Source organism: Lynx rufus, unplaced genomic scaffold (genome assembly GCF_022079265.1).
Source record: "Lynx rufus isolate CCGP_SWC_20201006 ecotype Redwood Valley unplaced genomic scaffold, mLynRuf1.p SCAF_4, whole genome shotgun sequence".
Taxonomy (NCBI): domain Eukaryota; kingdom Metazoa; phylum Chordata; class Mammalia; order Carnivora; family Felidae; genus Lynx; species Lynx rufus.
In genome coordinates this window covers 126,226,724-126,249,068 of record NW_025814856.1, presented here as the reverse complement: position 1 = coordinate 126,249,068, position 22,345 = coordinate 126,226,724, and the positions used below count along the sequence as shown (strand labels likewise).

The following is a 22,345-nucleotide window of genomic DNA, read 5'->3' as shown; positions in this document are numbered from 1 at the left end:
GAACACTTTGAAAACAGTCTCATTAATCCTTGGGATGTTCTTGTATGGTAGATAAATAGGAGATAATAATATTCCAGTTTGCATAATAATTGGAAGCACTAAAAGGTTAAATGTTTGAGTCAAGGTTGCTAAGCAGGGACAGGATTCTAAGTTTTCTGATTAACCCGTAATCTCTCCAAACTTCTCTCAACACAGATAACTCTCAGAAAAGGGAGTAGGATTTCAAAGATAACACAACAGTTTATCTTTCAGGAGTAAAAGTACAGAGATCTTTCCTTGCTAATTTGTGGAACTTTTTCTCTTCCCTCTTCCTTTCTTTTTTTTTTTTTTTTTCTTCTTCCCTCTCTCCCTTCTTCCCTTTCTTGTGATGGTAACATTTTGGCCAGGACATTTATTCTGGGTCTTCTGTTTATTCAACTCAATGAAAACAATGTATACAGAGGGCTCATTGTATGCCAGGTACTTGTAGATGCTGAGGATATGTCAATATGTCAGTAAAACAAGGACCCCTGTCCTTGTGGATAAGCGTCTGAAGGTCAGACCATCTTCTGTCTAAGGTGGGAGAATCCTGGCTTTTGGGGAAAGTAGCAAGGAGGCTATCACAACAGGAGCAGAGAGTAGAAGGGATGAGGCCAGTTAATAATGGGGAGTAGGATGTGGAAGAAGCCAATTGTGTAGTCCTTGTTGGTCACTATAGGGTTCATTTGGAGTAAGTAGGAAGGCCATTGAGGAATTACATGCAGAAGAGTGATGCAGTTTAAATTACTTTTTACATTAATTTGGAAAATTGTGTGAGTATAAAGATGTGTTATTTATTCAGGCTATTGAGAGGTGTGTTTATCAATTTGTGAATTTACATTAAAATTGCATTAACTCCAAAGTAAAAAAAAAAAGTGTGCTGGTCTTAGATGGGAATGTATATGTTGATTAGATTTGAAAACCGCCTATAATATAGTAGAAAACTAGCCTCTTGATGACCTGGGCCCTGCTGGGTTCTCAGCACTGTCCAGGCTCTTCTCTTTGCTTAGGTCCCACTGCCCTTCCCCCTCTACTTCCCAAAAGGACCACCCCTTTTCCTTCCTCAGAGCCTTTGTATGTGCTGTGCCTTTGCCCTGCAAACATCCCTCCCTTTTTATCTCCTAGCCATCCTTCACATCTGGACATTTGTGTTTGGGTGTCAGTGATATTTTTCATTCTACAGATCTGGGTTTCCATCTGGTAGAATTTCTCTTTGGTCTTAAGAACTTTATTTAGCGTTGCGGTGAAGATCTGCTGCCAACAGGGTCTCTTAGCTTCTGCCTGTCTAAAAATGTCCTTATTTTGCCTTCTTTTTTTTAAGCGTGTTTTTGCTGGATAAGAATTCTAGGTTGATAGCTTTACCTTTCGGAACTTTAAGTGTTATTCTATTGTCGTCTGCTTTCCGTTGTTTAATGAGAAGTCAGTTATCATTCTTCTTATTACTCTGAATGTAGTACATCTCTTCTGTGGTGGTTTGAAGACTTTCTTTTTATATTTGGTTTTCATTGGTTTGATGGTAATAAATTTAGATGTGGTCTTCTTTGTATGTGCCCTGCTTACGGCTCACTGAACATCTTTGTTCCCTGGATTGATTCTTTTAAATTGGTTTTGGAAAATTTTTAGCCAGTATCTTCAAATATTTTGTCTTTTCACTTCTTTGAGGATTCTGATTCCATGTATTTTTGATGGGTTTTTGATACTGTCTTCCTCTTGTTTTTATTCATGTTTTTTTTTTTTCTATCTTTGTCTCTATTTAGATATTTTCTCTTGCCATGTCCTTGAGTTCACTGGTACTTTATTCTAATACATTCAATCTGCTACTCAGTCCGGTGAATTTTTCATTTAAGATATTATGAATTTCAATGTTAGAATTTCGGGGTTTTTTTTGAGCTTCCATTTCTCTATTGAAAATTCACATCTGTTCACCCAGTCTATCTTATTCTATAAATTTTAAAACCTAATTATAGTTATTTTAAAGTCCTTGTCTGTTAATTCCAACATATATGTTGTTTATGGCTTTAATTCTGTTGACTAGAGTTTATCTCTTGATTGTGGGTTCTGTTTCTTTGCTATTTTGCATGTGTCATAGCTTTCTATCTTATGTAAGACATTTTGTATGAAAAAATGAGAAAGCCTGAACTAGATAATTGCTTTCATTTGTTTTTTTCTTTTTCCCAGAGAAGGACCATCTCTTCTCGGGTCAGGCATGTAAGGTGAGGCCCTGAGCATCTGGATCTCACTATGAGTCCTGCTTTAGTGGGCAGGGCTATACTTTTCATTGTTTCAGTTTGCCTCCAGTTTGAATTAAGGAGATCTCTGCTCTTAGGCTCAATCTCCAGCTTCCCAGCTGCTCAGCCCAGGGCATTAGCTCTTTGATCTTACCAGCATTTGAATTGAGAGGGGGTTCGTTTTCAGCCTTTTAGTTACTTTCAGTCCATCTCTGAATTCAACTTCCCGCAAGTTCCTGGAAGCTAAGCATTGTATGAGATTGTGAGATCTCTGCTTTTTTACGCCTCCCCACTGCTGCCTACTCTGCCAAGTTTGTGTGGGGTGTGTGTGTGTGTGTGTGTGTGTGTGTGTGTCTGTCTGTCTGTCTTCAGGGTTGGTGTGAGGGGGGGAAGTTGTCAAAAAGATTTATTTTTGTGTTGTGGCTTTTCCAGATTCCAGTTTTTGTTGTTAGAAGTCTATCTGTTTTATATCTGGCACCAGCAAAAACTGTCTGTGGAAGGTCCATACCTAAATTATGCAGTTGTTCCCAGGTGTGAAAGTAGAAGCCAACAGATGTTCTGTCTCTTCTTTTGGGCTCTATCTAATTCCATTGTACATTTTGTCCTAAAAAGGCAGTACCAAAAAACTACATGTTTCTTTACTTTTTCTCTCTAGCTTTTTATTTGGAAAAATTAATGTACACATTGTTCTAGATTCACTTCATTTGCCAATTGTAATATTTCCCCACATTTGCTCTCTCTGTCTTATACATGCTCCTACACATTACAGACGTTTTTCTAATCCATTTAAACTAAGTGCAGACATGATGACATATATTTATGTTAAATTAATTCCTAAAGATTTTGTGGGTTTTTTGGGTACTATTCTCTGCCTTTGATATGTCCCCATTTGTCTTTGAACATATCCTTTCTGGAAAAAAAAAAAAGGTGTTACAGGATCACCTTGCACTTTTCTTATCTCCAGATGTGGAATCCACTGTTTTCTTTAATTTTTTTTTTTATTTAAAACAAAATTTTTTTTAATGTTTATTTATTTTTGAGAGAGAGGGAGAGTGTGAGTGGGAGAGGGGCAGAGAGAGAGAAGGAGACACAGAGTCCGAAGCAGACTCCAGGCTCTGAGATGTCAGCACAGAGCCTGATGCAGGGCTCCAACACACGAATGGTGAGATCATGACCTGAGCTGAAGTCAGACACTTAACCGACTGAGCCATCCAGGCGCCCCCTTTTAAAATTTTTGTAATGTTTATTTGTGTGTGTGTGTGTGTGAGAGAGAGAGAGCGAGCCTGAGCACTGGAGGGGCAAAGAGAAAGAAAAATTCCCAACCAGGCTCCACACTGCCAGCACAGAGCCCAATGTGGGGCTCAAACTCATGAACTATGAGATCATGGCCTGAGCTGAAATCAAACTCCAGACATTTAACTGACTGAGCCACCCAGCTGCCCCAAATCCACTGTTTTCTAAGGAACCTTGGACGCTTTTAGTGGAAAATGATATTTATTTATTTATTTATAAATGTTTATTTATTTTGACAGAGAGAGAACAGGGGAGGTGCAGATAGAGGGAGAGAGAGAGCATCCCAAGCAGGCTGTGCACCATCAACACAGAGCCCGATGCAGGGCTTGAACCCACAAACTGTGAGATCATGACCTGAACTGAAACCAAGAGTCAGTCACTTACACGACTGAGCCACCCAGGCACCCCAAATGGTATTTAGAGACCACAAGCAGGGTCCTTACTGAACTCACTGGTACTAGGGTGTAATTACTTTTAGCTCTTTTCAGCAGAAGGCTAGTAAGTATGCTTTTAAAAAATCATTAATTCCTACTGATTCCTCCAATAATTATTTTAGGGTTCTTCTTTACTTTCCCCCACTCCATATTTGTATCTTCCTCTTTCCCCCAATTTAAATAAATTTACTTATTTGCTTTATTCTATAATATACAAGAAGTAGTTTCAGAATTAGTACACTAATTCTGTTACCAATAATGAATTTGCTAGTAAGACTCGAGATTTTTTTGCAATTCTTTTTCTTGCAAGAGTATATTCTATTAACGTTATACAGTCAGTTCAAAAATTAAACATTCAGAAGTGACTTGAATTATTTTTCTCTATGTTATTATTTTGATAATATAATTAAAATCACTTATAGTTTATACTGCCTTTATATCTTGACTAATACTTTCATACTATAGACAGAATTCTGATTCTTGATCACTTTGAGAGGTATAGTTTACAACCACATGGTAAAGGAGATATATTGTTAGAATATTGTCAGATAATGTTTTCTATTTTAAATGAGTAAGAAATGGTCAAGTTTGGGTCATTGCAGCAATAGATGGAGGCATGAAGATGTGATTCAATGCTTTTCCAACAAAGTTTACAGATTTCACAGATGTATACTGATATCCTGAAAGTTCAGAGACAAAAAAGATAATTTTCTTTTCATAGAATCAGCAGAAATTCTTTGTTAAGGTAGGAAAACTTAATACTAGCAATTATATATTACTGCCACATTAATTCTTGTGTGAGCCAAAATTGTGTTACAAATTCAAATTGATTTATATGACTGGTTAATTGGGCAGCATATCATTACATGGTACAGAAAGAGACAAAAATTCCAAGAAAGGTACCTGGCTTATTATCAAGGTGCAACACCATCAGCCAGCCACACAAAGCCCACTCCGAGCTAAAGGTCTTCCTAAATAGTGGTACTACCCTACGTAACATCAAAGAGATGTTCAAATTGTGGCTGTTACTCCTAGCATTTTTTATGGTTAGCATCTGAGGAATAGAATTTTTTTTAAGTTTATTTTTTTGATAGAGAGAGTGAGAGCATATGAGTGAGGGAGAGGCAGAGAGAGAGAGAGGGAGAGAGAATCTCAAGCAGGTTCTGTGTTGTCAGCGCAGAGCCCAGACCCAAGCTGAAATCAAGAGTTGGATGCTTAACCAACTGAGCCACCCAGGTGCCCCAGGAATAGTATTTTTAAACCTGTACCGTTCTCTGTAGGAAAGTAGCCAAAACCCATGGGGGCCAGAAATCTTTTTTTGGAAGCAGTTTTAAGTGCAGGGTTTAACACAATATTATAATGAACAGTAAGCAATATAAAGCAATGTTATAGCTAATATTGTGGTGCAGCATTCAGAAGGGGGATAATTTATTGTAAACCTAGACATTATACCAACAACAATTTATGACTAATCCTACAAATATCAGCTCTGGCCAAAACTCTTAGAACAAGCCTTAAACACAATCTTTCTGATATTAACTAATTTATAATTCACGAGTTAGTTGTTCTCCTATTTAGTTTTACATTATGAAGAGAAGTAGATTAGATTATGCTAGATCTCTAATAGTATACGTAAGCCATTTGAAAATAGAGCTTGACAGGGGCGCCTGGGTGGCTCAGTCGGTTGAGCGGCCGACTTCAGCTCAGGTCATGATCTCGTGGTCCGTGAGTTCGAGCCCCGCGTCGGGCTCTCAGAGCCTGGAGCCTGTTTCAGATTCTGTGTCTCCCTCTCTCTGACCCTCCCCTGTTCATGCTCTGTCTCTCTCTGTCTCAAAAACAAATAAACGTTAAAAAAAAAAATTAAAAAAAAAGAAAATAGAGCTTGGCAAATGAAGCTGCCTACTGTCAAAATTCCTGGGTTTTTGATTCTTGAGTAGATGATTTGAAATTCAGGCTTTCCTAAGTAGAAAATTGGAGCTGTTGTTGTCAATACCTGGGCCGTATCATGCTGCAGCATTATTTAGTGCTTCGAAATATGTGCCAGAAATTATATACTATAAGAGGACAGCTTAAAGAAACAGATTTTCATTGAGTTCATTTTCATAATTCAGGAGTTTCTTGTATTTTGCCCGAGTGTGCGTAACACAGTGTGTAACCCCATGTGAAGGAGCTCACACGTTTATTCCCTTCTATAATTCCTAAATTTCACAGTGATGCCTTTAGAAGGCCTTTTGAACTATCATCCTATGTAGAGAACTGTATTATAATTAGAGGAAAATACTTACTTGTTGAGACTTAAGGTCTGATTAAAGCAAACCTGTTTACTATTTTCAAATTACTTGGGGTCATCTGGACCAGCAGTTATGTTTGTACCAGATCTAGTAAAGCACATGGTGTCATTGGAGAAGAAATAAGCACTTTCCCATACGTTTGCATTCATTCACTCTTAACTTTGCAGAGGCAGATGACCTTGCTCTTTGTTTCAGTTCTGTAATTTGGCCTTCTCATCCTACGTTTTACAAGGGATGTAATTGAGTTTTAGAGAATTGAGCGACTTCAGCTAGTAAAAGAAATGAATTTCTAAGAGATGGCACCATAGTTGAATTTGGGTAATAAAATAAACATAGGTAAACAGTCTGAATGGAGAAAATTCTCAAATTCTGAATTACATAGTTTAAATATTTTCTTCTTGGTTTTTGCACAGAGATTGATAGCTTTATAAAGTATGGTTATATATCTCTACTATCAATCATACTGAAATTTCTAATTAATTTGGTAAACTAACAGATTTTTTAAATTGCCTTCCAGTAACAATAAATATGCATTTTAAAAAGACTTTTTCAATCTTTTCAGAATTCTCTTGTGTGTATAGTTCATTTATAAATAGGTATCTATGTTAAATTTCATAGAGGATGGTGAATTTTGGTTAAAAAGAGAAGTAAATTGGCTCAAATTTTCTATAGCAGTAGTGGAAATATCTAATAGTCTGAAGCAGAGCTAAAATAAAGGAAAGGTTTATTTCCTTTATTCACTGTGGTCTTTGTAATTCCATGTAGTCTTTAAAGTAACTCTGCTTGGAGCACCTGGCTGACTCCTTTGGTAGAGCATGTGACTCTTACTCTTGGGGTTGTGAGTTCAAGCCCCACGCTGGGTGTAGAGAGTACTTAAAAAATAAAAAAATAAAAAATCTTAAAAAAACAAAATTAAGTAAATCTGCTTGACTTGAAAGATGTAATGATTTCATCTAGTGTGAGTAGCTTAATAGTAGTAAAATCAGATTGTTTATATGTCATTCAGTATAGTTTTCCTTTAATTGAAAGATAGACTTATTAATACATTTCGTATAGATGCAGAAAAATGGTAAGAGTACTAAAACTGGGATAGAACATTATTTATTTATGTCCAAAGTGTGTTCTTTAGTAGAGTTGGTACATTACATTTTAGGATTTGTTATTTTTTATTTGATCCCCTCTGCCACTTTTAAATATTTTGCAGCCAAGGGTAGCTTGGGCAAAGAAAAAGTAAAAACAGAAATGGAATGCTGCCCCCCCCCACTTTTTTGTAAAGCAGCATTGTGCATAAAAATACTGACATTGATAACTACAAAGAGTTTTGAAGTATTGGTTATGGATAGTTTTGCTGAAATTCAAGTGGAAGAAGACAAACTAAACAGGTTTCCACCACCAATTCAAAATGAAACATTTTTCATTTTGGCGGAACATTTTCTTGCTCGTGCTTTCCCCACTTTCCTTTTAGGCTGTAGTTGAAGTCTGTTGGTATTTGTTGTTGACAATTCATGTTACTATTTCACAAGATCTTATGCCATGTGTGTCCCCCTCTCAATAATGTTTCGCTTCTCACTTTTCAGTTTTGCTGTTGGTGGAAAACCTAGCAGCTTGTTTTCCAACATACCATTTAAATTATGTGTGAAAAAAAACTTTTTTTGTGTTCGTAAATAGCTGCTTTCGATTAGTATGTCTTACTTAACACATTCAACAGACAGACCATACACTATGAATTTTGTTTTTAGTGCACACGTGTGATGTGGACACCACCTCTCCGCGAAAGCTTCTCCTATCCGTTCCTTGTACTTCAGATGTTGCTTGTGACTCACATTCTCAGGTAACTTTGACTTCTCCTTAGGTCTAATTTGTTTGTTTTGCATTGAATAACCTAAGCTAGAATTTTTTAAGCTTCCATAATAAAAACAGTCAATGGAATGAAATAATTAAGACGATGCCCTTGCTAGGTTGAATCCATGGTTATTTTAAGTGTATACCTTCAAAATATTTAGCACCAAAAACATTTTCTTCAGCTGCCTTCCAGTCTTCTCCCTTTTTTCCTTAGTTGCTCGAGGAGCAGCAAATCTGCTTTCACTCTTGCCATCTCCTCTTTCCCAAGTCACTTTCCGCTGCCACCACGGCTTCCCAAAAGTAGGCAGAGAAGGGGGAAGACTGATGGCAGTAGAGTGTAACCTGTAAGATACAGTCCTTCAGAGGAAAGAACAGTTCGTAGAATAATTGTGGCCAGGTACGTTCACGCGTGTAATTCTTCCTGTATGTGTTTAGCATCCCCTAGAATCAGACAGTAAGCGTAAAAAGAAAAGCGTAAAAAGATACACTTACTAGGAGAATTCCTGCTGGAAGTTCAGGATTGGATTGGGCTTTCTCACGTTCATCTGGCCTTCAGCTAGAGACCTCACAGAGATTCACGCACCATATGAATGGAAGAGAGTAGGACCAAGAACACTTCTCTCTCCTTTGTGTCGATGAATATTGAGTTTGGATGGATGTTGCCTTGATTCAGAGGGTAAAAATTAAACAAAATGGGGACTGCGAAAAAAATAGAACAAAGCCTGACGAAACTCTGAAGATGACTCAGACTAAGAACTCCCTTCGACAATCGGCAGAATGTAGGAGAAGCTGGTTAAAATCTTTACACCAAAACCATTTGGACGATCCATTTCCACCTGTGACAACCTCAGCAGGACTAGAGCCATTATGTGGCCTTGTCCCTTAGGTAGACAGGCCCCTCTCTGAATGTGGGATGTATTCACTCCATTAAAAATTATGGGTTTGTAGCTAATAAATTGATTTCATAGCTCACAAAAAGGTTACCTGGATTTTAAAAGTACTTGATATAGGGACATGATATAAAGAGTTGGATTAGAAGAGCAGAGAGGCGGGGCGCCTGGGTGGCGCAGTCGGTTAAGCGTCCGACTTCAGCCAGGTCACGATCTCGCGGTCCGCGAGTTCGAGCCCCGCGTCAGGCTCTGGGCTGATGGCTCAGAGCCTGGAGCCTGTTTCCGATTCTGTGTCTCCCTCTCTCTCTGCCCTTCCCCCGTTCATGCTCCGTCTCTCTCTGTCCCAAAAAAATAAATAAACGTTGAAAAAAAAAAATTTAAAAAAAAAAAAAAGAAGAGCAGAGAGGGATGTCCTCGGAAACGGGATGCTTAAGGAAGTAAAGAAAGGCATTTTGTGGTGGCGCTCAGTGCCCCAGGTAGGTTTATCCTGAGGAGGATCTCTTTAAGGTGTATACTGCATTGTGTTAGCATATACACTTCACTTTGCGCAGATGTTAGACATGTTGGGGGCTTCTCGTTGGCTCACTGATTTAGGAGAAAAGTACTTCTCAAAACTAGCACGAAAGATAAAATTGCCTCACCTTCCTGAAGGTCCCCTAAATTACAAGTCAGGAAAGTGAAGCCTCTAAGGGTGCTCCACAGTGGCCCCTTGCCTTTGCTGCCTCTTCTCTTCTCTTCTCTTCTCTTCTCTTCTCTTCTCTTCTCTTCTCTTCTCTTCTCTTCTCTTCTCTTCTCTTTTCTTCTCTGGGTCCTCCCTGGGCAGGACCCAACTTTTATCCCACACCCTCCACAGATTTTCCCTCTGCTCAGCCCATATTCGGAATTCAATTTATCTGCAGAATACTTGGCACTTAGAATATGCTACTTTTTTATACACATCTTCTGACTCTCCAAATGAAGCTATTGGGATGGAGCATTTAATATGTTTGATTATAAATTCGCCAAAATACAGTTTGAAAAAATTCAACGGATATACTGACCCAACTGCCCTTTCTCTCTGGCAAGCTTTGTTTTGTTCATGGAAAGGTGTTGGAATTGAGTGTCAGGGAGTATAATTTCTAACCCATATGTTCATTTCATGTCTGGTTTATGTTATAACCAGATTATGTTTAGGGATACTAATTTGCAGCATTTCGGGGCCGTGCTAGAATATCTCGTGGTTAAACTTACTCATATTTATTTTATCTTCCCAAGGGCTACAAAACTTTATAGAGGAAGCCTGATTGCACTCTGCATTTCCAATGTATTTTTCATGCTTCCATGGCAGTTTGCTCAGTTCGTGCTTCTTACTCAGGTACGGTGCTTACAGTTTTAAATGGAATTAAGCTCAGTGTGTTTGATTATGTGTACTCACTTGTGTAAAATTATAGAACTGAGATATTACATGATTCTAAGTCCTAAAATGTTTTTTAGTTAATACTTTTAAAGAAAGTTCAAGATAGGGAAATATGTAACATTTATGTATTAGTGAGTGCTCCTTATTGACTTACTAGTGGAGTGCCTTTATTGAACTCAAACTGAAGAGCCTACTCATATTTGTTATTCGGTGTTGCTAGTGTGCTTAAAAGAGGACCAGCGCTAAAACTTTAAGTATTTCTCTTAAATAAATGTACTTCTTTTATGAAAAACGCTGTACATTCTTACCCAGAGCATAAATACACGCAGGATAACATAGGACAGGGAGCTAAACAGTTCTTATTTATAGAGCTCCCCCACCAATCTATAATTTATCATTTTTCTGTGCATTCTTGCCCCCTTCTCCCTTCAAATAGAAGTATATGATGCAAGGTGAAGGTGCTTGCTGAGAGAGGGAGTGAATTGTGGGTGGTCTCTCCCTATGCTGCTCCCCGCCCCCAGCTACTTCTGCTCCCTCATTGTGCTTGCCATCTTCCTATTCATATAAAGCAGATTAAGAGTTGCTTTGTAATCTTGGAAATGTCTTGCTTGAGATATGAAGTAAGACCTGGGTTTGATTCCTAACTCTGTCCACTAGCCGCTTGACTTAGACAAACTGCTTAACTTTGCTTAGTTTCAGTTTTCTCCGTTGTGAGATAGAGAAAATGAAAGAACCTACTTTATTGGGTTAGGATCAGATGAGGGAATGTATATTAGACTTAACACATTGCTGGTACTTAGCAAGATGCCAGTAAGGTCAGCTGCTTTTATCATTATTTTTTAAAAAGAGGCTCTATTTGTACTTCATTCTTTCTTTGATCTTACCTTTTAGGCTCCCTTGTTTCCTTTAGCTTGGTGACATTTTAAATGTGTCTGCTTAAATATGTCCCTGAGAGACACTCCTTAAGAGTCTACCCTTGTAGGCCTGCTGTGTATTGCTTGGCTCTGGGGTGGAAAGGGAGAGTTCCCGTTGCTTCCAGCTAGGGGTGCTAACCTGCGTTGTTGTTTTTTTTTTGGGGGGGAGTGAGTGGGGGAAGGCGTTGCACGGAGTGAGGGGCTTATGTTGAATAACGAGGCACACTTCCTCCCAGTTACCATGTCATATTAGTCTCATCCTTAGGCAATGCAGTGTTCCCCTTGGGTAAATCCCTGGTAAAGGGAAATCTTGTTTTTCTTGCTAATGAGAAAATTTGTTGTAGATCATTTTGGAGATAAATAACTTGATGAATGAAATTTTAAGTTCTGTGTTTAAGCATTCAGCCACTTTACAGCTCATTTGTACCATGTTTGTGTGGTAGGGGAAGCATGGAATTTAATCTGAGTTGCTTTCTCCATGAAGGGTGGAGAGTCATTGTTTGACCGAGTAACTATATTTTATACATTGTTATCATTTAATCAATTAATTCATCTAAATAACTCCAGTACTCCTTGAATTCTTGGTAAATATATATGCAGGTTTCTTCAAAACTGTGAAGAAAGTTAAAAGTAGTGAAAATTATCCTTCTAATTTGAAATTTGATAAATTTGATTATAACAAGTACTTGAATATTTATATGAAAGAGAACACTAATGGAGATTCTTGTAAAGAGTGACTAATAAGCAGAACTTAATGCATTTTTACACACACACTCATTACATGATTACTTTTGAATTCAATGTACCTTTCCCAATTATGTATTAATTATCATACATTATAATTAAATTTTTATATTTTTTGATTGGGCAAGGCACTTTGTAATTGTACATGTTGACAGTAGAGTCACCCTGACATTATAATGAGTATTGTGTTGAATAATCCACAAAGTAGAAAATTTACATGGTTATGTAAGACAGCTGTGTATGGAAGGAAAAACATCAATATTTGCTATATTTATATATTGACCATATTCAATAGTAAATTGGCAGGTAAGAGAGAAACTAAAGAATTTCCTTTTAATATAAATACAAATCAAAGTGAGAAAAAACAAAAAATAATCTTTTTTTCATTCTTATAGGTATTCATTATGTATGTAATTTTTATTTATAATTTAACTTCTTAAATTTCAGATTGCATCATTATTTGCAGTATATGTTGTGGGATACATTGATGTATGCAAATTACGGAAGATCATTTATATACACATGGTAATGGTTTAAATTTTTTGTTTTTCGATTTACTTTGACCTTAAACGCCTCGTTACTATTTGTTATACACATGGTTGAAACTCATAATAGGATTCCATAACTAAAAAAAGTGTCATTCAAATATTGTGATATAATTAACAGACCATGTTTTAAAATAGGCCACCCAGAAAATTTTAATTTGGGTCATGTTATCTGGTTTGAGATTGTGCCTGACTTGCTACAAGTAAAAGAGAGAATTCGTGAGAGAGAAACATAGAATGGTGTATTATCCAGGAGCCTTCTGTTAAAATGAAGTGGAATGTTCATTTCTGAGCACCAACTATCCAGGCATGTGGGTTGTACCTGAGACTAGAACTACACAGATCCCAGCATCCATGTTAATCACATTCTGGGAGAATGGGGAATGCGAGAGCACAGAGGGTAAATAATGAACACAGTAAATGGGCAAAGTATATAGTATTAGAAGGTGACACAGGACTGTAGAAAAAAAGAAAAGAACAAATCAAGGTACCTCAGGGCAATCAGGAGTGCAAGTCTTTTTTTTTTTTAATTTAATATAATTTTTAATATAATTTATTGTCAAATTGGCTTACATACAACACCCGGTGCTCATCCCAACAAGTGCCCTCCTCGATGCCCATCACCCATTTTCCCCTCTCCCCTACCCACCCCCCCTATCCACCCTCAGTTTGTTCTCTGTATTTAAGAGTCTCTTATGGTTTGCCTCCCTCCCTCTCTGTAAATTTTTTTTTTTCCCTTCCCTTCCCTCATGGTATTCTGTTAGTTTCTCAAGGTCCACATATGAGTAAAAACATATGATATCTGTCCTTCTCTGACTGACTTATTTCACTCAGCATAATACCTTCCAGTTCCATCCACATTGCTGCAAATGTCCAGATTTCATTCTTTCTCATTGCCAAGTAGTATTCCATTGTATATATAAACCACATCTTCTTTATCCATTCATCAGTTGATGGACATTTAGGCTTTTTCTGTAATTTGGCTATTGTTGAAAGCGCTGCTATAAACATTGGGGTACAAGTGCCCCTATGCCTCAGCACTCCTGTATCCCTTGGATAAATTCCTAGTAGTGCTATTGCTGGGTCATAGGGTAGTTCTCTATTTTTAATTTTTTCAGGAGTGCCAGTCTTAGGTAGTGGGAGATTAAGATATCAAGTAAGTAGTTAGGGCAGGTCTTTAGGAAGAAGAGGAGAGGAAAGCAAAGGTTGGAAGGAGAGGGAATTAGCTAAGTAGATGTCATGGAACAGTTAGAACAAAGGTCCTAAGGCGCTGGATGGTTTATTTTGATGAATGTTTATTCTTCAAGAGTATCTGTCATTGTCACTAATTTTTAAAATTAAATGTTTTCTTTTCCCTATAATTTTGATGTTATTATAATATGACAGTATTGTTTTTTATTCTCTGTAAAAGGACATTATAATATATAGGGAGGTTTTGAGTACAGTTGTAAAATTAACAAGCATGAGCCCACCGTCATTACTTGGAAATCCTTGTGTGCCCTAGATACATCCCCCTCACTTCTCCTAGGGATAATCAGTCTCCTGACTTGTTAAATTATAACTAACTTGCTTTTCTTGGTGACTTTACCTTTTATGTATTCCTGAATAATATACCCTTTTTATTATAGGTTAGTATTGTTTTTAAGGTTTGTAAAAATGGTATCTGTTTATGAGACTTACATTTTTACTTAGGTTTCTGAGATTTTGATGTTACTGGAGTTCAGACGTTTTCTTTGCTTTGCACTTTCCATTGTATAAACAAAGCACAATTTATTTACCCATTTTCTTGTTGAAAGACATTTAGGTTTTTTCCTCTTCTTTTTCTTTTATGAATAATGCTGTATATTGTCACATGTACCTCCTGAGGCATATATATTAAGAATTTCTCTAGGGTATTTACCTAACAGTAGAACTCCTGGGCGGTAAATTATATACATGTTCAGCTTTTTAATTTAATCCTGTATTGTTTTTCAAAAATGATTAGACTACCTCAAACAGTAATGGATAATATATAGCTCATATTATTGTACATCCTTTTTTTATTTTGTCTTTCGGGTGAGTATAAAATGGTATCTTATGGCCTTAATTTGCATTTTCCCTGATTGTCAATAAAGCCAAAGATCTTTTCGTGTGTTTATGGGCCCTTTGTGCTTCCTTTTTTGTGATGTTCCTATTCAAATCTCTTACCACTTTCTCTCTTATGTCCAAGAGAAAATGGCATCTGTTTTATTCACTGCAGTATAATCCACCATTTTCATTATTTATTTTTATGCTTTTATGCTTAACTTGTTCCTGATTTGGCCAGCTACGTAAAGCTGGCTTCTTTGTCTTTCTAACATGTCCTCAAGCTTTGAGCACCTCTTAAAAGAAATTAATAAAAGCTAAGTTTCATCAAATGCTTTTCTAAAGTGTCTGTCTAGATGATCCTGTGTATATTTCCCTCTAATATGTTACTGTGGTAAATTATATTAATTGATATTATACAGCAAGAAACCTTGCTTTTATGGACTAAATACAATTTTTATATATTACTGGATTCATTTTGCTCTTCATGAATTTTTTAAATCTCTTTTTTTATCTCTTTTTAAATCTCTTCATGAATGGGATTAGACAATAATTATCCTTTTGTTACACTTGCCTTTTTCCCCCCAAACTGTTTGATATCGTTTTTTGTTTTTTTTGTTTTTTGTTTTTTGTTTTTACATTGCAGCAAAAATCAGAATAATTGTGTAGGGGCACATGGGTGGCTCAGTCGGTTACATGTCCAACTCTTGATTTCCATTCAGGTCATGATCTCAAGTTCGTGGGATCGAGCCCTATGTCTGTCTCTGCTCTGACAGGGTGGAGCCTGCTTGGGATTCTTTCTCTGACCCTCCCCTGCTCGCTTAGTCTCTCTCTCTCTCAAAATAAATAAACATTAAAAAAAAAATAATTAGCATTTAGAGTTGGTCAGTCACACGGTCACACAGGTGACTATGGGTAAGGTGTTTGACTCAATTACAGTTAAAAAGTACTAACATTACTCAGGTTTATTTGTAGTAGAACCTGTCTTGGGTGAATGGTATATGGTTTATGATGTGACTTACTAACTACGGAACTAGTTTCTTACTGTGAAATACCTTCTTTCGTTATCACTTTACAAGTTCCTAAATCCCTATAGTTATATAAAGGAAAACAAATAATTATTTCCAAACAGAAATTTTTTCCATGTTTTTATTGTGGTAAAATATACATAATGTAACATTCACTATCTTAAGCTTTTTAAGTGTACCCATCAATGGTATTAAGTATATTCACATTGTTATGCACCCATTACCACCATCTCTCAAACTCTTTTCATCTTTTGAGATAGAATCTCTATACCCATTAAACAATAATTACCTATTCCCCTTCTTCCCCTCCAGCTCCTGGAAACCCCCATTCTGCTTTCTATGTCTATGATTTTAACTGTGCCAGTTATTTTTTTCTTAATGTATTATTTTACTTAGCATGATGTGTTCAAGATCCATCCATGTTGATGCAAATGGAAGGATTTCCTTTTTTTATGGATGAATAATTTTTGCATTGTGTGTGTGTGTGTGTGTGTGTGTGTACGCACACACATCACAATTTCAATATCTATTTATTCATTGATGCAAACTTAGGTTATTTCCATGTCTTGGCTCTTATGAATAAGGCTGCAGTGAATATGGGAGTACAGATACCTCTTTGAGATCCTGTTTTCATTTTCTTTCTTTGGGATTGCTGGATCATATGGTAGTTCTGCTTTTAATTTCCTAAGAAACCTCCATACTATCTTCCATAGTGGCTGTACCAATTTACATTCCCACCAACAGAAAACAAGGGTTCCTTTTTTCCACATCCTCTTCAACACTTATCTCTTGTCTTTTTTATAATAGTCATTCTAACAGGTATAAGGTGATGTTCATTGTGGTTTTGTTTTGCATTTACCTAATGATTAGTGATGTTGAGCAACTTTTATATCTGTGGGCCATTTGTATGTTTTCCTTAGAAAAATGTCTGTTCAGGTCTTCTGCCCATATTTAATCAGATTATGTGGGCTTTTGGGTTTCTTTGACTATTGAGTTGTAAAAACTTATATATTTTGAATATTAACTCCGCTAGATGGTTTGCAAATATTTTCTCTCATTCTGTAAGTTGCTTCTTCATATTGTTGATCATTTCTTTTGCTATGCAGAAACTTTTTAGGTTGATATAGTTTCGCTTGTTTATTTTGCTTTTGTTGCCTATGCTTTTGAACTTGTGCAGGACTGTTTGTGTCTCGATGGGTAGCTGCTGTTGAGGTAAGAGCTGAAATGGACTCAGATTAACTCAATTTCCCATTGAAGAGTTCTCCTGGAAGTTGTAACTCTTAATAGACTCCCGAGTTCCAGAACAGTTCCATCAGACAGATTTGGCCAGTGCAGTTGTTATTTAGGTGAGCAGACCTGCTATTCTCCCAGAATGCTCCAGCCACACTTGATGGTTTTTTATATCAGATTTATTCTAGCCCCATAGAATTTAATTGTAAGTTGTCTCTACCTTTTCTTTCTGTGGTAGATTTTGTTTAAGATTGGAAGGAATATTCCCTGAAAGTTTGGTGATATTGCCTATTAAACTATATGGACCTGTTGTTTTCTTTGTGGACAGATTTTAAGTTACTCATCTAACTTGTTTCATGATAATAAGACGGTTTAGATTTCTTTCTTGAATAGTTTTTTATAACTTTTGCATTGCTAGGAATTGTCCCATATCATCTAAGTTTTACACTTCACTAACATAATGGGGCACCTGGGTAGCTCAGTCCGTTAAGCGTCCTACTCTTGGTTTCAGCTCAGGTCGTGATCTCATGGTTCATGGGGGCTCCTGCGTCAGCACAGAGCCTGCTTGGAATTCTTTCTGTCCCTCTCTCTCTGCTCCTTCCCTGCTTGCACTCGCTTGTGTGCTTTCTCTCTCTCAAAATAAATAAACTTAAAAAAAAGTTCACTAACATAAGTCATTCACAGTGTTGTCTTATTTTTTTTAACCTACTAAAAATACAGATACTCAAAAAAAGACAAATACTAAATAATTTGTAATAATCTCTATTCTGCACCTTTTAAGTTCTTAATTTTGTTTTTTCAAATTTTCAAATTTTTTCCCTCAAATTTGAATTCACTGATGTTTTTGAGCAATGAGTTGTTTGTCAAACATTTCCTGGGTTCTAAGGATAGAGCAGTGAGAAAACAATAAAAAGAAAGAAACCCTTCCCTTCTAGAGCTGGTATTCTAAATTTTTTTTTTTATTTATTTTTTTTATTTTTGAGAGAGAGAGAAACAGAGCGTGAGCAGGGGAGGGGCAGAGAAAGGGAGACACAGAATCCGAAACAGGTTCCAGGCTCTGAGCTGTCAGCCCAGAGCCCGATGCGGGGCTTGAACTCACAAGCCATGAGATCATGACCTGAGCCAAAGTCGGATGCTTAACCGACAGAGCCACCCAGGCGCCCCTGGACCTTGTATTCTAGAGTACAAAGAAAGCAAATATGTAAGATAAACAGTATGTTAATTCCAAAGGTATTAGGAAAAGAAAGCAGATAAAAAATGTGCTGAGTGTGTACTGGAGGTCAGAATTGAAAAGGGTGCAAAGATAAGGCCTCACTGAGAAGGTTACATAGAGATAGCTGAGGGAGTGGAGGTAGCGTCTGTTAGGTTAAGAGAGACAGCGGGTACCAAAGCTCTGAGATGGGGGTGTGCCCGGTATGTTTCTGCATGTCCAAGATGTGGCTGGATTGGAGTGAGATGGGAAAGGTAATGTGAAATGAGGTTCCAGGTGTTAGTGGGGAAGGCCCTAGAAGTTCCGTAGGTGTTTGTAAGGCCTTTGGCTTTCCCTTAAAGTGACAATCAAAGCTTTTGGAGGGTTTGAGCAGGGAAGTGACCAGACTGGCTGCTGAGGTGGGAATGGATCACAAATGTCTCTGCAGACCTTTAGGACCTCCTTTTTTAATACTGCCTTAATTTTTTTCTTGAATACCCTTGACATGGCTTTACCTGATTGTTGGTTATGAATCTGTTTATTCAAAGTGATGTTATTCTGCTAATTTTTGCCAGAATTGATTGGGAAAGTTTAGAATTAGTCTTAAATTTTAGCACTTATGGGAAAAAGGTATTGTCATAAAATTTTGAGAATTTGGCTCCTTACCCATTTAGTAAGTGTATGTGAATAATGTACCATGAAAAGTTAAGTTCGTTCCAGGAATGTGAGAAAGGTTTGACATTAGAAATTATATTAATATAATTTATTACATCAATATATTTTTAGAAGATCAACAATATGATCATTTCCTGTGATGCTATAAAGGTATTTAATAAAAGTCAATATCTATTTCTTATTTTAAGATCGTAATCAAATGAAAATAGATGGAAATTTCATTGAAATTAAAAAAAATTTTTTAATGTCTATTTATTTTTGAGAGAGAGAGACAGAGCGTGAGCAGGGAAGGGGCAGAGACAGAGAGAGAGGGAGACACAGAATCAGAAGCAGGCTCCAGGCTCTGAGCTGTCAGCACAGAGCCTGACACGGGGCTCGAACTCACAAACCGCAAGATCATGACCTGAGCCAAAGTCGGTCGCTCAGTCGACTGAGCCACCCAGGTGCACCTTCATTGAAATTTTAAATATATACATATACTTCAAAAGCTAGTAGTGTCACACAAAATGATGCATCAATAGAACTATTCCCATTAATGCCAGAAGCTTGACAGATAATGCCTATTGTCACTTTTATTACTTAATTTTGTTGAAAGAATATCAAACAATACAATTGATTAAAAAATAAGACTTTCAAAAATAAAGGGAAGACAAAGAAATATTATTTGCAGGTGATATGATTTTGAATACCTAAAAAAACCAAAGTTAATAAACTACTACTAGAAATAATAAAAGATTATATTCATTTCTGTATATTTACCATAATTTTTTTATGCAGTCAGAAAACATGATGAAAAAATATTCCTGATAGAATAGCAACAGAAATAATATACTTTGAAGTAAACTTAATATGCTGGATCTACATGAAGAAAATTTTATGCTCTGCTAATGAATAAGTATAGGAACACTTAGAGAAATGGAAGCAATGTGGTATTTTTGGATCTAAAGATTCAACAGTTGACAGATTATAGCTATAAATATGTGATATATATTATTGAATAAAACAGTTCTAATAAAAATGTCAGTTTTGAAACTTAAGCTGATTCTAAAATTCAGATAGAAATTCATATATATTGCTCAAAAAGAAAACTTCTAGAAGAAAACATGGATTATTTTATTTTTAAAGCTTTTCTGATAATGGAAGACCTAAAGGAAATGAATGATAAATTTGATGATCATAAAAATTTGGAAAACAATCCTAATACAGAAATGCCACAAAGATAAAAATGAACTGGGAAAAATACTTAACAATATGTTTGTTTGATAAGGAGAGATTTTTTTCATAATATATAAAGAGAGCTCTTAAAGAAAATAACTGAAACCCAGTAGAAAAATGGGCAGTAGGAATAAGCAATTCAGACACACAGTAACAAAAACAACAAATAGAAGAAAAGATGGTGCATCTACCCAGTATTAAAAGAATGGAAAAGTGAAATAATGAGGCAACATTTTTCTTATATTAGCTTGTCAAACAGGGGCATCTGGGTGTCTCCATCGGTTGACCGTCTGACTCTTGATTTTGGCTCAGGTCATGATCTCCTGGTTCATGAGTTTGAGCCCCGAGTTGGGCTCTGCACTGACAGCACGGAGACTGCTTGGGATTCTCTGTCTCCTTCTTTGCCTTTCCCCGGCTTGCATGCACACTCTCTGTCTCTGTCTCTGAATAAATAAACAACAACAACAACAAAAAAGATCATTCTCTCTGAATAACTTAAAAACTTAAAAAAAAAAGATTGTCAAACATTTAAAAGAATTGGCAGGAGTGTGTATCAGCAGGAGCTCTCATATCCCATTGATGGAGGGTAAATTGGTACAATATTTTTTATGGCAATAAAAATAAAATAATTTATCTCACGAGTGTTGGACATGTATATAAGGTATACACCTAAGGATGCTTATCATAGCGGTGTTTGCAACAGGAAAAGCAAAATAGCAGCAAAATAAAACTGGAAGGTACTTACCTGTTCAGCAGTAGTCATAGGACTGTTCAGTAAATTATGGAACCACTTTGGTGTACTTTTTTCAGTTATTCAATGGAATAAATTAGATTGGTTTGGATTCATGGAAAGCTCTCGGAAACAAAGTCAGAGTAAAGCAAGCAGTAGCATAGCTTATGGGCCAAGTTTCCATTTGTGTTTTTTAAAAAATACAAACTGGAATTTGTACATGTGACTATGTGGAAGGATGCACAGGAAACTGTTGATGGTGGCGATCTTCTGGGTTTTGAAGTGTGGGATAGAACATGAGCTGCTTTCATTGTCTCTTCTCTTGTGAATGGTTTGAATTTCATCATGGGCATGTGCAATTTTAAGAATAAAAATCAGTGTTTTTTATGTGCATTAATTATATTTTTCTTGGATTTTTCCAGATTTCTCTTGCACTTTGTTTTGTTTTGATGTTTGGAAACTCAATGTTATTAACTTCTTATTATGCTTCCTCTTTGGTAATTATTTGGGTAAGTGCCTCTTAAGTATATGGCTGTTTTTGAAACTAATGACTGACCAGTTTTTTTAACCACTGGCTTGGGATTCATGAGTTATTTTCTATAAGAATCACCTGAGGTGTTTTAATGAATTCATCTATATGCGATAGAGTATTCCAGTACTCACTTTTCAAACAGGAAAGAAACAAAAGAGTTAATACTGGAAAACATAGCCCCTTGCCTCATACCTCTACTTTGCCCTTTCTCCTTCCTTGTCTTTTCTGTCACCTAAGTTTTGGTCCCAGGTTTCACTTGAGAAAGGTTTCACGCTTTCTTCTTGTTCTTGTTTCCTCCCCTCTTTGCAGTTTTTATCCTATTCCTACTCCACTCGCTGACCCCCTTGCCTCCCTGTGGCACTTCGCAGTAGTCTCTCCTGGTTTTGCTGTGATCAGAGGTGTGGGGCCCTGGGTTCTCTTAGTTTTTTTGTTTTTGTTTTTTTTTTCCTGTTCTATTTGTGTGAAATATTTAGATAGTTTCAGTCAGGTGATGATTCAGTTGTATTTTGCTAAGTCACTACTGAGAGCAGGTTTAGATTATTGGGAGACTGTCTGCTAGAATTAGAACAAATGGGGAAAGGTCGTCTAACCCCTTCTGCCACTTTTGGCAGGATGACCTTCTAAATATAAATCTTCCTAAATTTAAGGACTTCCAGAGGTGGGTATGCCTTTTTTATTCATGGATCTCACCATTATAATGTTTAGTGTACCTAAGAGGAAAAATACTATTCCTGTGTTTAAAAGTGCATGTGCTTTAGCATTAGGCTGCTTTTCTGAAGACAAAAGTGTATTGTACTCTCTTAATTGAAATATATTCTCTTTGAATAATTGTTTAAGTTACTCAGATTATTTTGGCTTTCTTGATTTCTAGAACTCATGAACAAATTGGGAACTTCCTATTTCTTTGCCCCATTTCACAAATAATACTTAAGATCCTTTTCCCCCAGAAATATGCCTCTTCCCACTCTGGACCACGCTACCCTTTTTCAGGTTGTGTGGCTCGAGTATACTTAGTTGCAGGTATAAGTAATTAGCATATGGTGATGCTGCGTTTTCAACAATGACAAAAAAAATCACTAAGTGAGTT

General features: G+C 36.6%; 1 protein-coding gene across 7 annotated transcripts in view; it reads left to right on the top strand.

Annotated features, from left to right (window-relative positions):
* The window catches only part of DPY19L1 (dpy-19 like C-mannosyltransferase 1), a 105,947-nt gene that overhangs the window by 53,082 nt on the left and 30,520 nt on the right, over nucleotides 1-22,345 (top strand). For all 7 annotated transcript variants that reach the window (XM_047095224.1, XM_047095225.1, XM_047095226.1 and 4 more), the window contains 4 exons: nucleotides 8,004-8,095; nucleotides 10,251-10,350; nucleotides 12,498-12,575; nucleotides 21,149-21,235. In XM_047095224.1, the coding sequence (XP_046951180.1) occupies nucleotides 8,004-8,095; nucleotides 10,251-10,350; nucleotides 12,498-12,575; nucleotides 21,149-21,235 (357 nt within the window). The remainder of the gene's footprint in view (nucleotides 1-8,003; nucleotides 8,096-10,250; nucleotides 10,351-12,497; nucleotides 12,576-21,148; nucleotides 21,236-22,345) is intronic.